Source organism: Lotus japonicus, chromosome 1 (genome assembly GCF_012489685.1).
Source record: "Lotus japonicus ecotype B-129 chromosome 1, LjGifu_v1.2".
Lineage (NCBI taxonomy): Eukaryota > Viridiplantae > Streptophyta > Magnoliopsida > Fabales > Fabaceae > Lotus > Lotus japonicus.
In genome coordinates, this window is record NC_080041.1 from 124,670,675 (window position 1) to 124,687,789 (window position 17,115).

Here is a 17,115-nt window from a genome sequence, read left to right on the forward strand (position 1 = left end):
AACAGATTATGTTTGCATATTAAGGTAAAATTGAGAACGAAACTCTTCACATAAACTGATGTATAAATTTATTTATAATACATTCAACTGATATTTAAACACACATTAAACAGATGAATTTCAGAGTTAAGTGCCGGGAGAGAGGTGTCAGTGCCAGATCTTTACAAAGTGCTTTCATATACGTGTGATTGAAAGGTTGCAACAATAAAAATTCATTATACAGAAAAAAAAAAATACATTTCAGAAGTGCAAAGTCTTTCTGTCTAACCAGGAAAAGATGCAAAAAACCAAAACCCATGCCAGCCTTATTGCTGTGGTGGCTAGAGATACATGGAGATCGATGAAGTTTTCTATTTACACGGTCAAGCTATAGTTTTGGTTGCATAACAAAATATATTATATTCCATCTCCTTTTAGAACAACATCTTGTGTACTGTTTTGCTTGATAGGTCATGAGTCATGACTAAGATGACCACACTATTGGCTGGTTTGTACGGAAGGATCAATTAATGTTATCCAGCAAAGGACATTGCAGCACACGAATTATCAGTTCCCTTCTTAATTGTGTGGCCCTTCTTTGCTGTGATGTAAAACAAGAAAAGAGAACCAAAATGGTTGACCCTAGTTGCATTTGGCTTACCTCTTTTTAGGTCATTTTTTAATGGTTTCTTGAGAAATTAATAGTAAATAATAATAATAACAATAATATTAGTAATAAGTTAATACGAAACAACCAACAACATCCACTTAGTAGATAACAGAGTTCACTAAGCATTTAGCTGATTGTTTGATATGTGAGAGTCATAAGAGGTACCAACCCATATATAAGGAGAAATCACAAAGAGTTCAGACATTAGGAGTTTATGATGGATTCATCATCCAGTTCAAAAAGGAATTTAAAAAAGGAACACAATCAAACTTCTTCAGTTTGGCTTTCAGACAATCCCATTCATATTAAATTACGAAAGATGTGTATGAAAAATGATTTGTCGGAAGATGTCTACTCATTTAATGTGATCTCCTAGACTCAATCAATTAGACTAAGTTCAATCCATATCAAAATTGAATTTTAAATGCATAAACCTTGCACAACATATGACTCCCTCTTCGGGGATCCTTAACACTCGTACATAGGAGTAAACATCTCCTTGTCTTCCTAGCATGCTACTGACGTCCTACTCGGCAGTGTGTTTTCTCTTTGTGTAAAAAGAAAAAAAAAAATATAGTTCACACCAATTATATGATATGTTATTATGCTATCATATGATATGATTTATTAATATCCTTTAATTATTAGTACAATAGGCAATAACATATATGTGCTAAAACCTAAAGGTGATTTTTTTTTATAAGTCATAGATGGCATAAGGGGATAGGGATATCTCAATCTATTATACAAAGTATAAGAAAAAGACAGAAAGGAAGTTTTGCCTAATATAAGAATAAAATTACATCCAGGAAAACACCACAACTATATATGTGCTAAAGGGGATTGTTGGGGAATTTGTTTGAACAAGGGGTGAAATAACCTGGATCTTATGTAACAGATAAGTGTGGTGTTTGACCTGTTATACATAAAGATCAAACCCTACTACTACTACTGCTACCAGGCGTGTCCTGCGGAAATGGCATTGAAAACCATTAATACATTATAAAGTGATGAAAGCGAAGTAACCCCACCCCCTCAAACAAACAAGAGTGCATTTATTTATTTATTTGTTCTTTAGAGAGCATGGTAGCATGACAGAGGCTTTTTCTGCAGTCAAATATTTTGTTGCGTTTTAAGGCGGGTTGTACTGCCACTACTACACACATGCATCACGTATTAGTATTACTGATACACTTCTTACACTCCAGAATCCGTACCTGGGAAAGAGTAAAGAAGTTTCCTGCTAAAAGGAAACGAAAACCCAAACACCACTCAAGGGAAAGTCATTTTCCATCACACACCACGGATTTTGTTTTTTCTCTCACTCTCTCACTTCAACCTCTCCTTCCTTGCTTCCTATAGGAGATCTCTATTTGTATTTTTTAGAAATAAACAAAAATCACTTTTTTTATAAATGTATGCAAGTATAAATCACTTCACATAAACTCAATTTTACTATAATCAATTTTATCAAAATCAATTGTAATAAATGTTGATCCAAACATGCACCAAATCATTAGGTAGTAAAAGGAAGCCAAAATCACATCATCACATGTACACTAATTAATGGAATATGACATAAAATTAAATGTATATAAATCAACCATGTGTTTTCTCTAAGGTGATTTTTTAGAGTGTTTAAGTTATGATCAGTTGTTATCAAATAAGCAGCTCAAGTACCTAAAAATCTGTTGTGCTCCATCGTTATCAAGAGAGAAAAATAACTCTGTCTTCAGCACAGCTTTGCTTTTCAAGCTTCAATTAATTTGGGCTGTTAAAGGCAACAATTATCCATCTGAGGCATAAGTAAAAAGATGCAATCAGGTTCTGACATCTCAGTGGCAGTGGGAAAGGAGGTGACAGAGGGATGCATCCTCATACACATTAGTAGTCTAGATTAAACTGATTAGTAGGCTAGGCCAAAAATAACTACCCTATCCTTGTCACTAGAATGATTCATAAACCAAGACAGTACCTATTTTTCAATTTCCACTTCTTTTTTGGGATAGTGGGGGCAGAAGGGAGGTGCATACATCATTGAGCAAATGTTTGTAGCTAGCTAGGGATCCTATGATCAAACTCTAGCTCCACAAGGCGCAGATTCATTTAATTTAGAGAGCTTGTGTTAGAAAACGAAAAAAGTTTTTCAGAGTCCTTGAAAAGGAAAACAGAGAAAGATGTTAAGTACTATAGCAATATTGGCCCGCATGGTAAGTCTTGAAATACAATTCTGCCATGTTCTGGGTTCAATTCTAGTAAGAACCTGAGAGAAAGATGTGAAAGTATTTCAAGATTTGTGTGTTAAAAAGCCTGGTTTGGTTAGAAAAAGTAGTGGGCTTGGACTACATGCAGCATTTTCACCCGACAAGTGGGGGATGATGTGATGAATCGGAGTGTAGCAGTACCACTTAAACTAACGAGTAATGATATATACACACCTCATTTTTTAAACACTTCATTTCCACCTCATTTTATTTCTATCTCTCTCATCTTATCATCTATCACATCTCATATTTTCTCTCTCTTACTTTTTCTTTTCTTCCTATCTCTCTCATCATTCCACCTCTTCACCTCAAAAGAGAGGTGTGAACAAATCATTATTATCATTACTCCTTAAACTAATAATTGGACGATATAATACATGGTGTGTGTTTTTGGAGCACACAGAGAACATGGGCTCTAAATTGACCAAAAACAATACCATGGGCTCACAGTTTTGAAAACAAAGAGTTGACAAAAAAAAACTTGCAAAATCAAGATTTCTCATTTTGGACTCTGATGTGCCAATCGATTAGAGCCTAAAATCAAGTTCTTTTTTTAACTACTAAATCTCCACACTGAACTAAAAGGGAATAACACAAGTGAATTGGACTCCACTACTAGTTACTATGTATCCAATTTCATCACAACTTTCTCGTCTATTCAAGAACAACAAATATTGAACCAAAAAAAAACAACAAATAACACCTTGCCTTAGAGTAAACTTGAGTAATGGTTCAAGAAAACAAAAAATAGAATATTCTTAATATCTTTAATAGAAGGTTGGAAAGTATGTATGCAGGGTGCTAGCTAGGGATACCCAAAAACCTGAAACCGATCCGAAACCAAGAAAATCGAGTTTTTAGGGCAATATACAGTCAAGCCAGGTTGAACCACACGTGTAGATGGTAATTTTTTTGGTTAAGGTTGGTTTTCTACGGTCGACATTACACAATCCACCTTAATGATTGTCAATGAAAAATAAGTCACACAACACCCTCAACAATTTTCAACATGTCTTCCTAGTTCCTCCATATTAAAGTTCATCATAAAGAAACCATGACCAACATCTATGACATCCATATCACCTTTGGGTTCCAAAGTGAGCGAAATCTATCGTCATTATCAACAATCCTTGGTTATTCCCAAGAAGTTTGACCACAATGATATCCTTCCATGGTGCACAAAGATTTTTAAAAACCTTGTCCTCGAAGTAGCACTTTGGGAGTAAACGACATCCACCCTCAAGTTTCGACACGAAAAAGACCACCCCCTCACGTTTTTACCAAGAGAGCCCTTGTCTAGTAGCTCCTTTCATCCTTCGAAACGAATATCATGACATCCATCACCTGATGAAAACTTTGCCTTTGTAGAGAGAAAATCATAAACTTATTAAGAAAAGTACATAAATGTTATTTGACTATTCATTGAAATAATCATAATCATAGCATTAAAATATAATTAATGGTTAGGATTTCGTGTCATTAAAAAATTTGACACCTTGTGTTATTGATCATGTCTCATGGTAGTTACTGGTTAGTATTAAGTACCATTTTTTTATGGTTTGGTTCACCATTTTATTAAAGCTAAGTAAGCACTAAAGTAAGACCATGAGGTGTGTTTGCGTAACAACGTAATTAAGCATTTATTTATAAATTAATTTGATACATCTATTGAAATAAATTCAAAATTTGTAACAAAAAAAAATCAAAATAGACTATGATTTCAGTGGTTGTTCATAAGCTAATATGAACGGCTAGTGAAAATAAATTCGAAACTTTTTATACCATATAATTATTATAAACAATTTAGCTCAAACTCTGTTTTAAAAACTCACATTCATTCAAATACCGTTTTGTAAACTAAACGCACTTAAGCTTTCACAAAGACATGTATATCCTGTAGATAAGATCATAAGATCAATTAAATGAATCCTAACATAATTGTATTTCCACTTTACTATTTGATACAAAACGTATAAATCAAAATAATTATGGGAATTGACGTTTCACATTGGCATGTTTTAATTTAAACTAGGCAATAGCCATTAGTCAGGTACAATCTTGCTTTTACATAAGTTCTAAATAAGTTCTAAATTCATGGACCAATAAAAGAACTGAATTCCAAATGTGTGATTTGTCAGTGAAGTATAATATTTCTCACCAATCTATACAACAAAGAATCATATTCAACTAATTAAGGAACAAGGAGTCCTAGGCCAAAACCAGACTTAATGATAAACAGAGAGTCATTGAGATGAGATTGAAGTGCATATTATAATTTCAAATTTTGTATTTAAGTTCAAGTTAGCAAAAATACATTCACTCAAATGACACAAGAGATATGGATAGATAAAAACACATTCAATTTTAAACTATCTAAAAATACAAGCACACCCTAAAACTCCACTTTCCCTACCTCAAGTAGCATCCCCACTCCATGTCCCATTGTCCCACCAATTAACAAAAAATTACAAAACCATTCCATATATTCAGGTATTCTTTTTCTTCTTTAAAAATTTTTTAACAGTCAAATACAAATAATCAATATTATCTTTAAAACTTTGATATTTTCTTCCAATAAGAACAGGCATGATCCAAAGAGAGGACAAAAAACCATATCTCAGTGGCTGCTGTCAGCTTTCCAAATCTTAGAAAAACCAGATGAACAACAAGACAAACAAAAAATATAATCTAAGAAACAAAAAGAGAAATCAAAAGATTGAATCAATCAGGGTTCTTACAAGCACATATCAACAAAGAGAACCCAATTCTTTCATGCTCCTTGCATGTCTGCAAATTCTTCTCCTCAAACCAGAGCCTACTATCCAATCCACTCCTTGTCCTGAACAAGAACACAGCAGAGGAATCAGAGTTTGGATTGAAAAGCCAATCATGAACATCCCACATCATATCCACCACCAAACCATCAACAAAAATCGTTTGATTCCCACGAAAGTTCCACCTCAAACGCTTCACCTGGAACACTGTCTTCTTATCCAAACACACAGACAACACATGATTCATCTTCAACCCTTCTTCCTCTGCAACACACCTTATCAATATGTCATGAAAATCCCCTGACTCAGAAAACTTCGCCCTCGTTGCATAAACCGTAGTCCCAGAGAATCGCTCGCTCCTAGAAACCATTGAAAAATTCCCCTTCATGATACTCAGGTCCAGTGTTTCATCAATTTCATCATCCTTGTCACCGAGGCGAAGACCCAGTTCAGAATCCACCAAAACAACGACATAGAACTCACCCTTCGGCTCTGGCCCTTCATTATACTTGGCTGCAGAGAGATCCCACAAAATTCTGACATCAAAGTTTCGAACCTTGAAACTTTCATCGCCTCTGTTTTTTCTCAATTGCAGAGGGGGAGTTGGGTTTGTATTGAATTTAGAGGGTGGAAATTCAATGTTGGTGGTGATGTTTATGGTGAATCCTTGGCCAATGAGTTTCTTGGTCCAAGTTATTGTGATTAGGAATTGTTTCTGTGATGAGATCATGTTCACTTTGTAGATGCAAGAAACAGAGTCTTGGTTCATGGAACAGGGGTTGTTCAGTTTGGGACAGAGATAAGCCTGGTTTGAAGGCCTTGAAGAACAATAAGAATCTGAAACTTTAATGGCATGTTCACTGTAACAAGATGCTATGCTTCTCATGTTAAAAGGGTTTTTCAGAAATCAACCGACATGAAAAGGATCAAGACAGTTTTTTCTGTGGTACCAAGAAGGAAAAACAGAGGATTGATTTATATATCAATGCTCAGTTTTGGTTTTGGTTTGCATATGGTGGAAGAAAGAATTACCTGACAGCGTGAAAAGGGAACAATGGATTGAAGGTTACAAAAGGTGAGGGTTCTTGCTCTTTCAGGGAGTTTAATCCATGTGGAAGTGTCTATTCTGTTGTTCTGTGGCGTACCTGTGGAGGAGAGAAGAAACATTGTAAAGACAAATTATGATGAATGAAAACGAAACCCATGATACTTGTTTCTGTGTATTCAATGAGATTACTCTAAACTTTTTATTAAAAAAATGAAGTTACTTGTGGATGAAAGTTCAAGAGATGGATGTGACTTCAACTGCTTATAGCCTTATACTCTTCTCTTGCCTTCACTTAAGGTAATTAAATCATAATTAACCCCCATAATTTGACCATTTCTACAAACTTGTATTATTATAATAAATAATTTTTTTTTGTCAATTATATGTTTAGGTTAAGAATTGGAATTCTATGTAACATAGGTTCTCTATGGTTCATTGATTTCAAGAAAAATCAATGGTTATGGTTAATTTAAAGAAAAAATGATTTATTGCATTTTATAATATTTTATTGGTTGTAGAGGCGCGACATAATCTGTATTTATGGAATAATGACACTAATTATTGATTTGGTAATAAATATTGAAATATGAAGACCTAAGATGTCAAATAGTATGCAATTTACTATGGATTTAAGTGAAAAGCAAGATGTTTTATGATGAGAAGGTTTATGTGTAGAGTTTTAAACTGTAATTACGATCGTTGCATCACGGAGTTATAGACAAATGTAGGTTGATGCGGCTGCAATTGCGGTTGTGTTACTGATGTAAAGACTCCAAAACATGTTATGTTACAAAGCACAATTTAAAATCCTAATTATGATATGTTTGGAAATTTTTTATACTTACTTTTAAAATCAAAATTCATCTGCTTAGATGGGTGATAACATTTGGGTTGGGATGACTATGACAAAGAGGAACAAGATAAAGAAAAGATAAAGAAGGTGAGTGTGAAATGGATATGAAGATGCAAGGATGAGAGTGATAGTTGGACCCACGAATTAAAGTCAGGGTTGAGATTCACCTACTTGACCAAAGACAAATCCGATTAAAGCTTAGTTTAAAACCTTCTTTAATATTTTTCCATGTTAGTTATTGCTATAAGTTACAAAAAGCTTATCCTTTCCGTTTTAAAAAATAGAGACAATGGAAACAGAAGTGGTATAAGCAGATTGAACTTTTCATGTCCTTGCTTTACATTAAAAGATCTTTTTTATTTTTCTTCAGTTACGTGGGGGAAGCACAAATTCAGGTTGCTGCTAATTAAGGCAAGTTTAAAGGCATTACTGTAGCTTCTCTCTTTTCAGTTTTCACTCCCACGTAGTTACGTGTAGCTGAATTGAATTTGAGTGAAGTGTTGGATATAGAAATGAAAAAGTGAGTTAGGATGGATATGTGTTTGGAAAACACTTCCATGCCTATGGACCAAATGAAAAAGAAAATTTAATGTCTCGGGATGCATCTGATTGCAACCACCATTGACAGCCTATAAAGACAAAGGGATTGAACAGTATAAACAAATCCAATTAAATGAATAATGGATATATAAAATGAATAAATTAGCAAAACCAATATTAGAGGGAGTCCTGCAGTTATGTTAATAAGATAAAAAAAAAATCTGAAAATATAGTATTTTGTTAAGATTTCAAGTGTGAGTTTGGAGTCTCACATTGGTTAAGTATGAGTGGAGAGAATACTTTATAAGAGATGTGACTCATAAACTTAATGTCTTCAGGTTTTAGGTTAAGATGTGATGTCGATATCTCTTGGTGTCTTGCTCCTCGGCCCATGGGCTCCTATGTCTCCCCCAACAAGTGGTATCAGAGTCGATGGTTCGTGGGACCATGGTAACACAATGAATTTTTGGTAGTTTTTATAAGAGATGTGACCCATAAACCTAATGTCTTAAGGTTTTGGGTTAAGATGTGACGTCGATATCTCTTGGTATCTTGCTACTCGGCACATCGACTTCCTGTCTCCCCCAACCTATTTTAAAAAAGTAAAACACTCTCTTAAAAAAGTAGGAGGTAGAAAATGTAAAATTTATTAAGAACATAAAGCTTGTTTGGTTACCAATAGGATAAAATGAAGAGTCTCACTATTCAACACGACACTTTTATGGTACGACTCCTCTCGACATGAAAAATTGATTTCTATAACAGTCACGTACAAATTCTTGATGCATTTTAGGTAATACTTTTCATGTGTTGCTTAAACCAGTGTTATCAAAAGCAAAATGATGAGTAAACAAAATGAAATACTATGTCCACCCTCTATTATAAGTCACTTTTTATGAGTTTCTTTTTTCCAAAATATAAGTCTCTTTACAATATCTACAAAGCATTGGTTATTTTTTTCCATGTCTACCCTTATACTTTTGCTTTATTTCTAAGACCACTATCATATAGAGATAGTGGAACATTAATAAGGAGATAAAACTTCCAATGAGGATAATGTAGGAAAATTATTATAAAAACTACAAATTTATTGCTACTAACTCATTTTAACTATTTTTTTTAATCTTAGAGAATTAAGTAAAAGTGTTTTATAATATGGGACGGATGATTTACATCTAAAGAGAGAATGTTCACTCAGTGTTACAGATTACTCATTTAGAGTAAGAATTAATGAGTAAATTCAGGTGACTTGACTTCGTGCCTAAGAAAAGTTACAGGAACACCATTGATTTATGCCATATGAATAGAATTATACACAGATGCACACACAGTGGTCTAACAACAATAATTTCAGCATCCCATAATAATTTTTGTTGCTTTAGTAAGCTGGGGGAAATCATTCAAATTTCAGACAAAACAATTGCAAGTTGAAACATTCCCCCATGGTAAACAGCCAACATCATATGCAGCTATATAAATACAATCTCAGTTTTCCCTGGCCCAGCAAAGAATTATTCAGACAACATCTTGCTACACTATATTTACATTGAAGCTACTTAATTGCTCCCATTTGGTGGATGTATACTGTACTCGATAGAAAATGACACTGTACAGGAGGGAAATGATGATTGAGACATGAGAATTTACATATATTATAGTATGTTAACTTTGAAACAGAGTAGCCTAGCCTGCTTTTTAAGCAGAAAAATATAATTTATGAAGCAGATTAATGAAATTAAAACACCAATACGTTGATTATAAAAAATGTTAATCATTCATACGTGTTAACCTCTATACGCATAATGATTAGTTTAAATGGCAAACAATTATGCTCAAACTCAATGACTAACCTTTACATTGTATGGATTCTAAATACAAAATAGTAGGAAAGTACTTTTGGGAAAAAAGGGTTTTATTTTCAAGAAACACACAAAGCCATCCATTTTAGTTTTAAATCACTTGGATTAACTCATATATTACCTTTTCTTCCTAGATTCTGCGTAAGTTGTACTTGTAAAGATGAAGAAGCATCTTGGGCCATATAACTTTAAAAGGAAGGGATAACATTAAAAGTAAACTGCAGCGTGTAAAGTAAAATGCATTTTGCGAGGGGTAAAGAGGGTAAAGATTATTCTTTTATTTATGCACATAATTTCTAGTTGCTTCATCCTAAATTCCTAAAAGAAAGAAGTTGATCAAGAGCATTTATTCTTTACATAATGTTGATTTTATTAGTACTTCAAAGGTGTCGTTCTAAAACAAGAAAATACATTCCCAAAATTTGGAGGTAATGATTATTCTCATATTTGTTAGAAAATTAAACAATCTGATTATAGAGTATTATAAGCCTACATCATCCGTCATCACAACTGAGTACCCTCTACTTTCAGCTTTCAGCTTAACACCTTTAGTCAGTGTGCCGACACCATTTTACACTCTTCACCATCACTATGACCTTAAAAACACATGGCTTTTGTATTTTTAAGAACTAAAATTGAACAATTTTTTTTTATAAAGCTAAACAGCACACTCTAATATTATGGGGCCTAAAACAATTCACAATTTTTTCTCTCATTCATTGATCATTATTTTCTTAATTTAAAATATTACTGGCTTTTTTGTCATGGGCTTTTCATATTGCTGGGGACAGCTCTTGGCCCGTTTTTTGGGCTCTTTTTTGTCTAATTTAGGATAAGCAGTAATATGATAGCCCAGTAGGCTTTAGACCAAATAGCCTACAAGGTCCATTTCTCTGCAAATTTTGGTTAAGTTTTTGAAAGTCCTAAGAAAATATAGTAGGATAAGTAGTCAACTTGTTCAGCCTGTGTTATATTTGTTTTTCTTTTTTGTGTTTAGTAAGCACACCTATGGACAAAAAATGACAACCCTGAAGAAGAATCATACTTTACTGTTTAATTTCCTAAAATGTGAGTTAACAATTGATTTCTTCCCTGTAATTCTTTCATATTTTGAGCTTCTATCCCATTAATTATTAACAAAACAGTAGATAGTGAGGATATGTTTGGAAAATTTTATTTGAGCTTATTATCTTATAGCATAAATGTTTATGTAAGTGTCTAAGAGAGTTTTTTTTTTTTTTGATAAGCAGTCTAAGAGAGTTTAGAACCTACCTATAAATTGTTTTTCAGCTTATTTATGTAAGTTGTTCATATTATCTGTGTGCTCATCCATAACCTATTTTGAGTTTATTTCAATAAATTTATCAAATTACGTTATAAATAAGCGTTTATGTGATAAACTCCTAATCAAATTATTTATCCAACCGCACCTTAAATGCCTATATAAATACTTAATGAATATTTGATAAAAGAAACTTAATGAATAATGATATTAACTTTATTAGTCGTATCCTACACATGAGGAAACTAACAAAATAAATTTTAGATTGGAATAGGGTGACCTAATTAATATTCATCTCATTTGAGCTTTAGTGGTGGCGGATGCGTTTGAGAGTGTTCACGAAATAACTTTTCAGTAAGTAAGATCGAATGGAAGAGACCGTATATTTTTCAAGTATGAAAAGGATGGATCTTTAGACATACAAATGCCTCATTTATAGTGGGTGGGTGCTCTAACCCTAACTCTTCTGCCTATTACACAGTTGGTTGACTCAAGTGGACAGGTCGCGCTAATTAGGATGGATGACTGGACTTCCCCGTTGATCATGCCGTGATTAAGAGCTATCCGATTGTTTCCGTGATTGAACCGACTATAAAGTTGACCCTGACGCGATTGCGAAAGAATGCCTCTTGGAGTAATCTGACCGGCCTGGTAAAAGTACCATGTCCATGTTGGCTCTAGAGTAATTCCGGATGGATGGGCCTCTATGGTGACTGCATATGGATGAGTCACTGGAGCAACCCGACCAACCTAGTAAAGGTATGTACCATGTCCGCCCGATCCAAGTCGCGAAACGATCTTGAGAGATTTGGTCCGAATTCATTAAAAAGCGACAACCAAACTTTATGGACGAGCTAAGCGAGCACAATAGAATAGCGAATTCTTGAGATCTCACGCCTTATTACAATTTATTTCTCACGTTTTATTGGTGGTTTATTTATTTCTTACTCACAATTGATTGTTTATTTTGGTTCTAGCGCTTTGTTTGAGATTTTTTTTTAATGTTTTAGGCCCATATTATCTTGGATCTGTACATTATGGAGATTTACAATTAAGGTTGCACTCTTATCCTAACCTAATAAAAGAAAAATGAACTTCTTATAATAATTTGCATGTTCATTGTCATAATAAAAATAAGGCTTAATTGTAACTTTGGTCCCTAACGTTTACCAATTCCACGATTTTAGTCCCCCACCTAATTTAATTACATGGATGGTCCCTGACTTTGCTGGCTGTCTACAACGTTGGTCCTGTCGTTTATTTGTTAACGGAGGAGGCTTACGTGGATGTCCAATTAGAGAGAGAAAGAAGGACTGAAGAGAGAGAGAAGCACGTGAGACCTGCAACGGTCATCTTCTACCCTCTTCCTCCTTAAAAAACAGAGCACCGTGAGGAAGATGTTTCGAAGCGCTTGAGATTGAGCGAAAAGGGAAGATATAAAGAACGAACGAGTCCCTTGAGGCGAGAAAGAAGGTTGAATCAGTTGCTGGTCTCTTTCTCTCTCCAATTCGACTTCCACATCAGCTAAGTGACCATCCACGTAAACCTACTCCGTTAACAAATAAACGGTAGGACCAATGTTGCAGACGACCAGCAAAGTCAGGGACCATCCGTGTAATTAAATTAGGTGGGGGACTAAAATTGTGAAATTGGTAAATATCAGGGACCAAAGTTGCAATTAAGCCTAAAAATAATTAGATTTATGATTCCTCCCAAGAAAACTATGAATCTGGTCTTGGTTTACTACATGAACAAATTCGTTATCATACACATTAGGAAATCCGAGGAATATTCACACGATAATTAGACATTATCATGATAATATACAGATGAGGTCAGCTCTCCTATTAGAAATTCATTCCATTAGAAAAATTCAAACTCAGACATTATTCAAAAAGACTAATAAAAACATGTTTGAAAGCAATTGACAATAATTTAATTTGAGTTGGGTAAATTGATATTTTTGTCTCCATGCGCAAAATAGTGCAGCCATGGGTTTCATTCGGCGCGCAACCATATCCCTTGTTGTATTCCCAGTTGGTGAGAAATGAATACAGACAAATTAAAGTGATGTGCGCACATATCCGTATCTCAATTGGGTCCATCTCCATCTTCACTCTTCTTTGTGCTTGTGTGAATGTGTGTCTGCTACTTGTTTAAAATAGTCAACGACCTTCACATGCCTCCACTACAAGTAGTAACATGAATAAAGCATCAATCTCAACGTCACCCCTTGCGTCACTCTCCATTGCGCACCAAAGCTACCCCGCAACCAGCAGGTAGGCAGTCATAACACTAATCATCTCGAGTCTCGTATATCATATGTGAGTGAGTAGATTTATCTTAACAAATTCTTCTTTTGAGATCGAACCCTCAGCTAGATACAATCCAATTATCTACTGATTGGCACGGACATCTCGATGGATCTAAAACTTGCGGATTTGAGATTCCGATACGGGCCGGGCGAAGCCCCATGGCCATTCTCCTCCTTCAACATCCCGCCACTCACCCCTCTCCTCCTTTGCAACCTCTTCACACACAACCCAACCCCAAAAATAACCACCCCAATCAAAACCAACACCCCAACCACAATCCCAACTCGCGCCCCGACCCGATTCCTCCCCTCGCCACCTTCCCTGACCTTAAAATAACCCACCTTCGACCCATCCCCGGTACCCAAAACCGTCCCAACCGGGTAATCCAAAACATAACAAAACCCGGTAGCATTACTATAGAACACCCCCCAACAACTACAATTTCTCTCACACAACCCCTCACAACCCGCCAAAGATGCCGTCGTCACGTGCGCAACCAGCTCCTTATGCGGCGGCTCCACCCCACTCCTCCTCAAAACCCGGTAACTCTCTCCTCCACCAAACCCTCTCCCACCGCACAAATCACCACCACCACCACCCTCACACCCACCCGATTCAAACCGGGTCTGATTATCCAAACAAGAACACCCAGCTCCACCAGGCGTACACAAACCATACGAACCGCATGGATTAGGAAGCTCGCAAGTTTCACCAATGGCTTCATAGTTCAGCATCCAGTTCGAACCGTTCCAGTAATACCCTTTGAGATTCCCGTCCGTTTCCAAACGCACCAACAAAAACGACGACGTTGTGGAATCCTGTTGGAACGTGCTGAACTTCTGAACATCGACTGGTTTTGAACTCGTTTGGTACATCCCGAGATACCCACCTTCCGAGTTGACTCTGGCGTAAATCGGCCCCTCCCCTTCCTTGACCTCATCTTTCGCTTCCATCGCCGTGTGCTTCCAGTATAGTAACCGCTTTCCGCCGTTGAGATTTGTGTACAGGCCCATGAAATCGTCGCCTAACCGGAAAGAGTAGAGGCCGTTGGAGGAAACCAGAGACTTGTCGGCGGTGAGATTCTGGTCCTGAACTAGCGTGTTGGTGGGGAAATGGAAGCTTTCCCAGATGGGGGTTTGGGTGGCTCTGTTTTGAACTTGCAGGTTGGAGTTGTTGAGGAGCACGGCGCGGTGGCCGTTGGTGGCGGTGGACCAGGACACGCCGGTTTTTGAGTCCGACAACACAAGGCTGCCGTTGAAGGAGAGGCGCGTGGTGTGGGCCCATGATGCGAGCCGGGTCGGGTTGGCGACCCAGAATGGTTCCGAGGAAGCTACGTGGATGACGGCGAGTTTGAGCTGGTTTTGGTTCTGCCGGAGGAAACCTAACGAGAAGTTTCCGGTGGGGTCGGTCAGAATGGCCTGAAACGGCGTCGTTGTGGGTTGTGGGACTGCTGAGAAACCAGTGAGAAGCTCTTGTGGAATGGGAGTTGCTGTTGCTGCATCTTCTGCATGACATATTAACGAAATCTGAAGGGAGAGAAGAAGAATGAGTATGGATTTAATCTTCATGTTGAAAATTGCAATTCACAGAGCATAAGCATAGAAGATAGAACTTAGGATATGGGTTTTATGAAGCAAGTTGATGAACATTGAACATGATGAGAGTAGAGAGTATGAGGTTTTATAAAGTTGATACTACATGATATAAAATACTATATTTTATGCAAACTATATGCTTAAAATCTTAAAATAATATCTCACGATGGAAAATTACAATGTGGATGAGCTGGTGTAATATATTAGTTTAAGTGGGAATGAGGTGACAAGTTTTAGTTTAAATTTTTAGTGAATGGACGACATTTGACTGAAATATTATAACTATTCTTACTTAATCATGTTTTATTACTAATTTTGGCTGGCTGATTTTGAAAATTTAGTTAGGTGTGTAACTTTACCGGTTTACCCAACTTTAGAATGACATTAGTCGACCTACCATAAAAAAATGACATTAGTCGTTAAAGAATCTGTTTAATTAAGCAAATGAGGAAAATTACATTCAAAAAGTAGCACACCTGACACCGGCCACTGCCACAAGTGGACATATAGTAGGTTTTGATCAGTGTAAAATAATTAGTATTTTGATTTTATTCTTTTTGGTAAACATAACTTTTGTAGGTTTAGGCGTTTAGCTATACCAATTACCACCACCACCGCGGGCTTAACCAAAAATAAAACCGCCACCACTACGGGTTAGAACATGCATACAGAATCATGAGGTGATGTACTTTTTAAGGACCAGGATTTGCCACTTTTGTCCCTCCTACTAAAAAAAATAGGAAAAAAAATCTTTGAAAGATGAATATACATTTGAATTTATTTTTTAAAGAACTAAAATGGGAAGTCATTTTCATATTTCAATTATTCTATTAAATGTAATACTCATATTTTAAATAATCAAGTAGTAAGAGTTGAGAGACATGTAAGTGAAGTGCAATTGTGAAGAATTAATTCCTAAAAAGGATAAAAACCCCACACTAGAAAAAAAAGTTGGCCGATTAAAAAAGCTATGTTTGCTATTTAGGAGAAAAAAATGAGCGACATTCATGAGAAAATGATACTTAAAAAGTGGATTTACACAATTCACAATCCTAGATAAGAAAAATGTATTAATCTTCATAGTAATATCTTGACACAACCAAAAGCCATATTGCTATAACATTCAACCCTCAATAAGGACATTGATTAGATATTTGACTCTAGTAACCATGCATCATAAAGTCAATGCAAATAATATTGGCCTATGTGTCCCAAATCAAAATGTCAGAGGAATTGATGGAGCCGTTTACCTTCATCAACAACCGCTTCTCGCTCAACTATATTGCATAAGGTCAAATTACATTACTTGATGTGTTATTACTTCCTATGCTATCTGCATATTATTGAGATATGCAGTATCTGTATTTCAGAAATGCTATTCAGCGGCTTAACTTTGTCCCACGCTTATTACACCTTTCCCTTTATAGCCAATTTGAGGATCATGGCATGCGTTGACTTGGACGAAAAGTTTGACAATCGCATCACAAGTTACAAGTGGCTAAGAATAAAATTTATTGCTAGCCCATGGCTTTTGAATATAGTAATGTCCCTTTTACACTGCCTTTCCCTTTAATATTGTTCAGCTATGATAACCATACTAGACAACAAAAAATTTATAGACCTATTTTTCCCCCTTAAACTATATGAAAATTCTATTGTACAAACGCCCGTGAGTCCGTGACTATTTGAGATTAGACTCGTGAATGTATCACTTTTCACTTTAGGCCAATAAGGTCAAAACGCTAAGAGTCCAAGTTTCTAGATAGTTTGTGGATGTTTAGAATTCTGATTATATTTGATTTCTTCAGGTTCACTTTCGAAGTTACAATTAGGTACGTACTCTTTTCATGATGAATTAAAAACAGAAAAAGACCTTTGAGAAAACTTGTTCAAAGCTCAAAGTTTCTAATAATTCAAACTGGCTGCTATGCAGAAA

At 35.7% G+C, this 17,115-nt stretch overlaps 2 protein-coding genes across 2 annotated transcripts; both read right to left on the reverse strand.

The window, feature by feature from the left end:
• Positions 1 to 5,398: 5,398 nt before the first annotated feature.
• On the reverse strand, positions 5,399 to 6,941 carry LOC130730234 (uncharacterized). The gene has a single exon (XM_057582183.1). The coding sequence runs from the start codon at positions 6,571 to 6,573 to the stop codon at positions 5,635 to 5,637; it is 939 nt and encodes a 312-aa protein (XP_057438166.1). The 5' UTR covers positions 6,574 to 6,941; the 3' UTR covers positions 5,399 to 5,634.
• A 6,172-nt stretch (positions 6,942 to 13,113) lies between these two features.
• LOC130730235 (PAN domain-containing protein At5g03700) lies at positions 13,114 to 15,465 on the reverse strand. Its single transcript, XM_057582184.1, has one exon. The coding sequence runs from the start codon at positions 15,150 to 15,152 to the stop codon at positions 13,662 to 13,664; it is 1,491 nt and encodes a 496-aa protein (XP_057438167.1). The 5' UTR covers positions 15,153 to 15,465; the 3' UTR covers positions 13,114 to 13,661.
• Positions 15,466 to 17,115: the final 1,650 nt, after the last annotated feature.

Bases quoted from the DNA above. Each gene is read 5' to 3' on its own strand.
- LOC130730234 (XM_057582183.1), bottom strand. From the start codon at position 6,573: ATGAGAAGCATAGCATCTTGTTACAGTGAACATGCCATTAAAGTTTCA.
- LOC130730235 (XM_057582184.1), bottom strand. From the start codon at position 15,152: ATGAAGATTAAATCCATACTCATTCTTCTTCTCTCCCTTCAGATTTCG.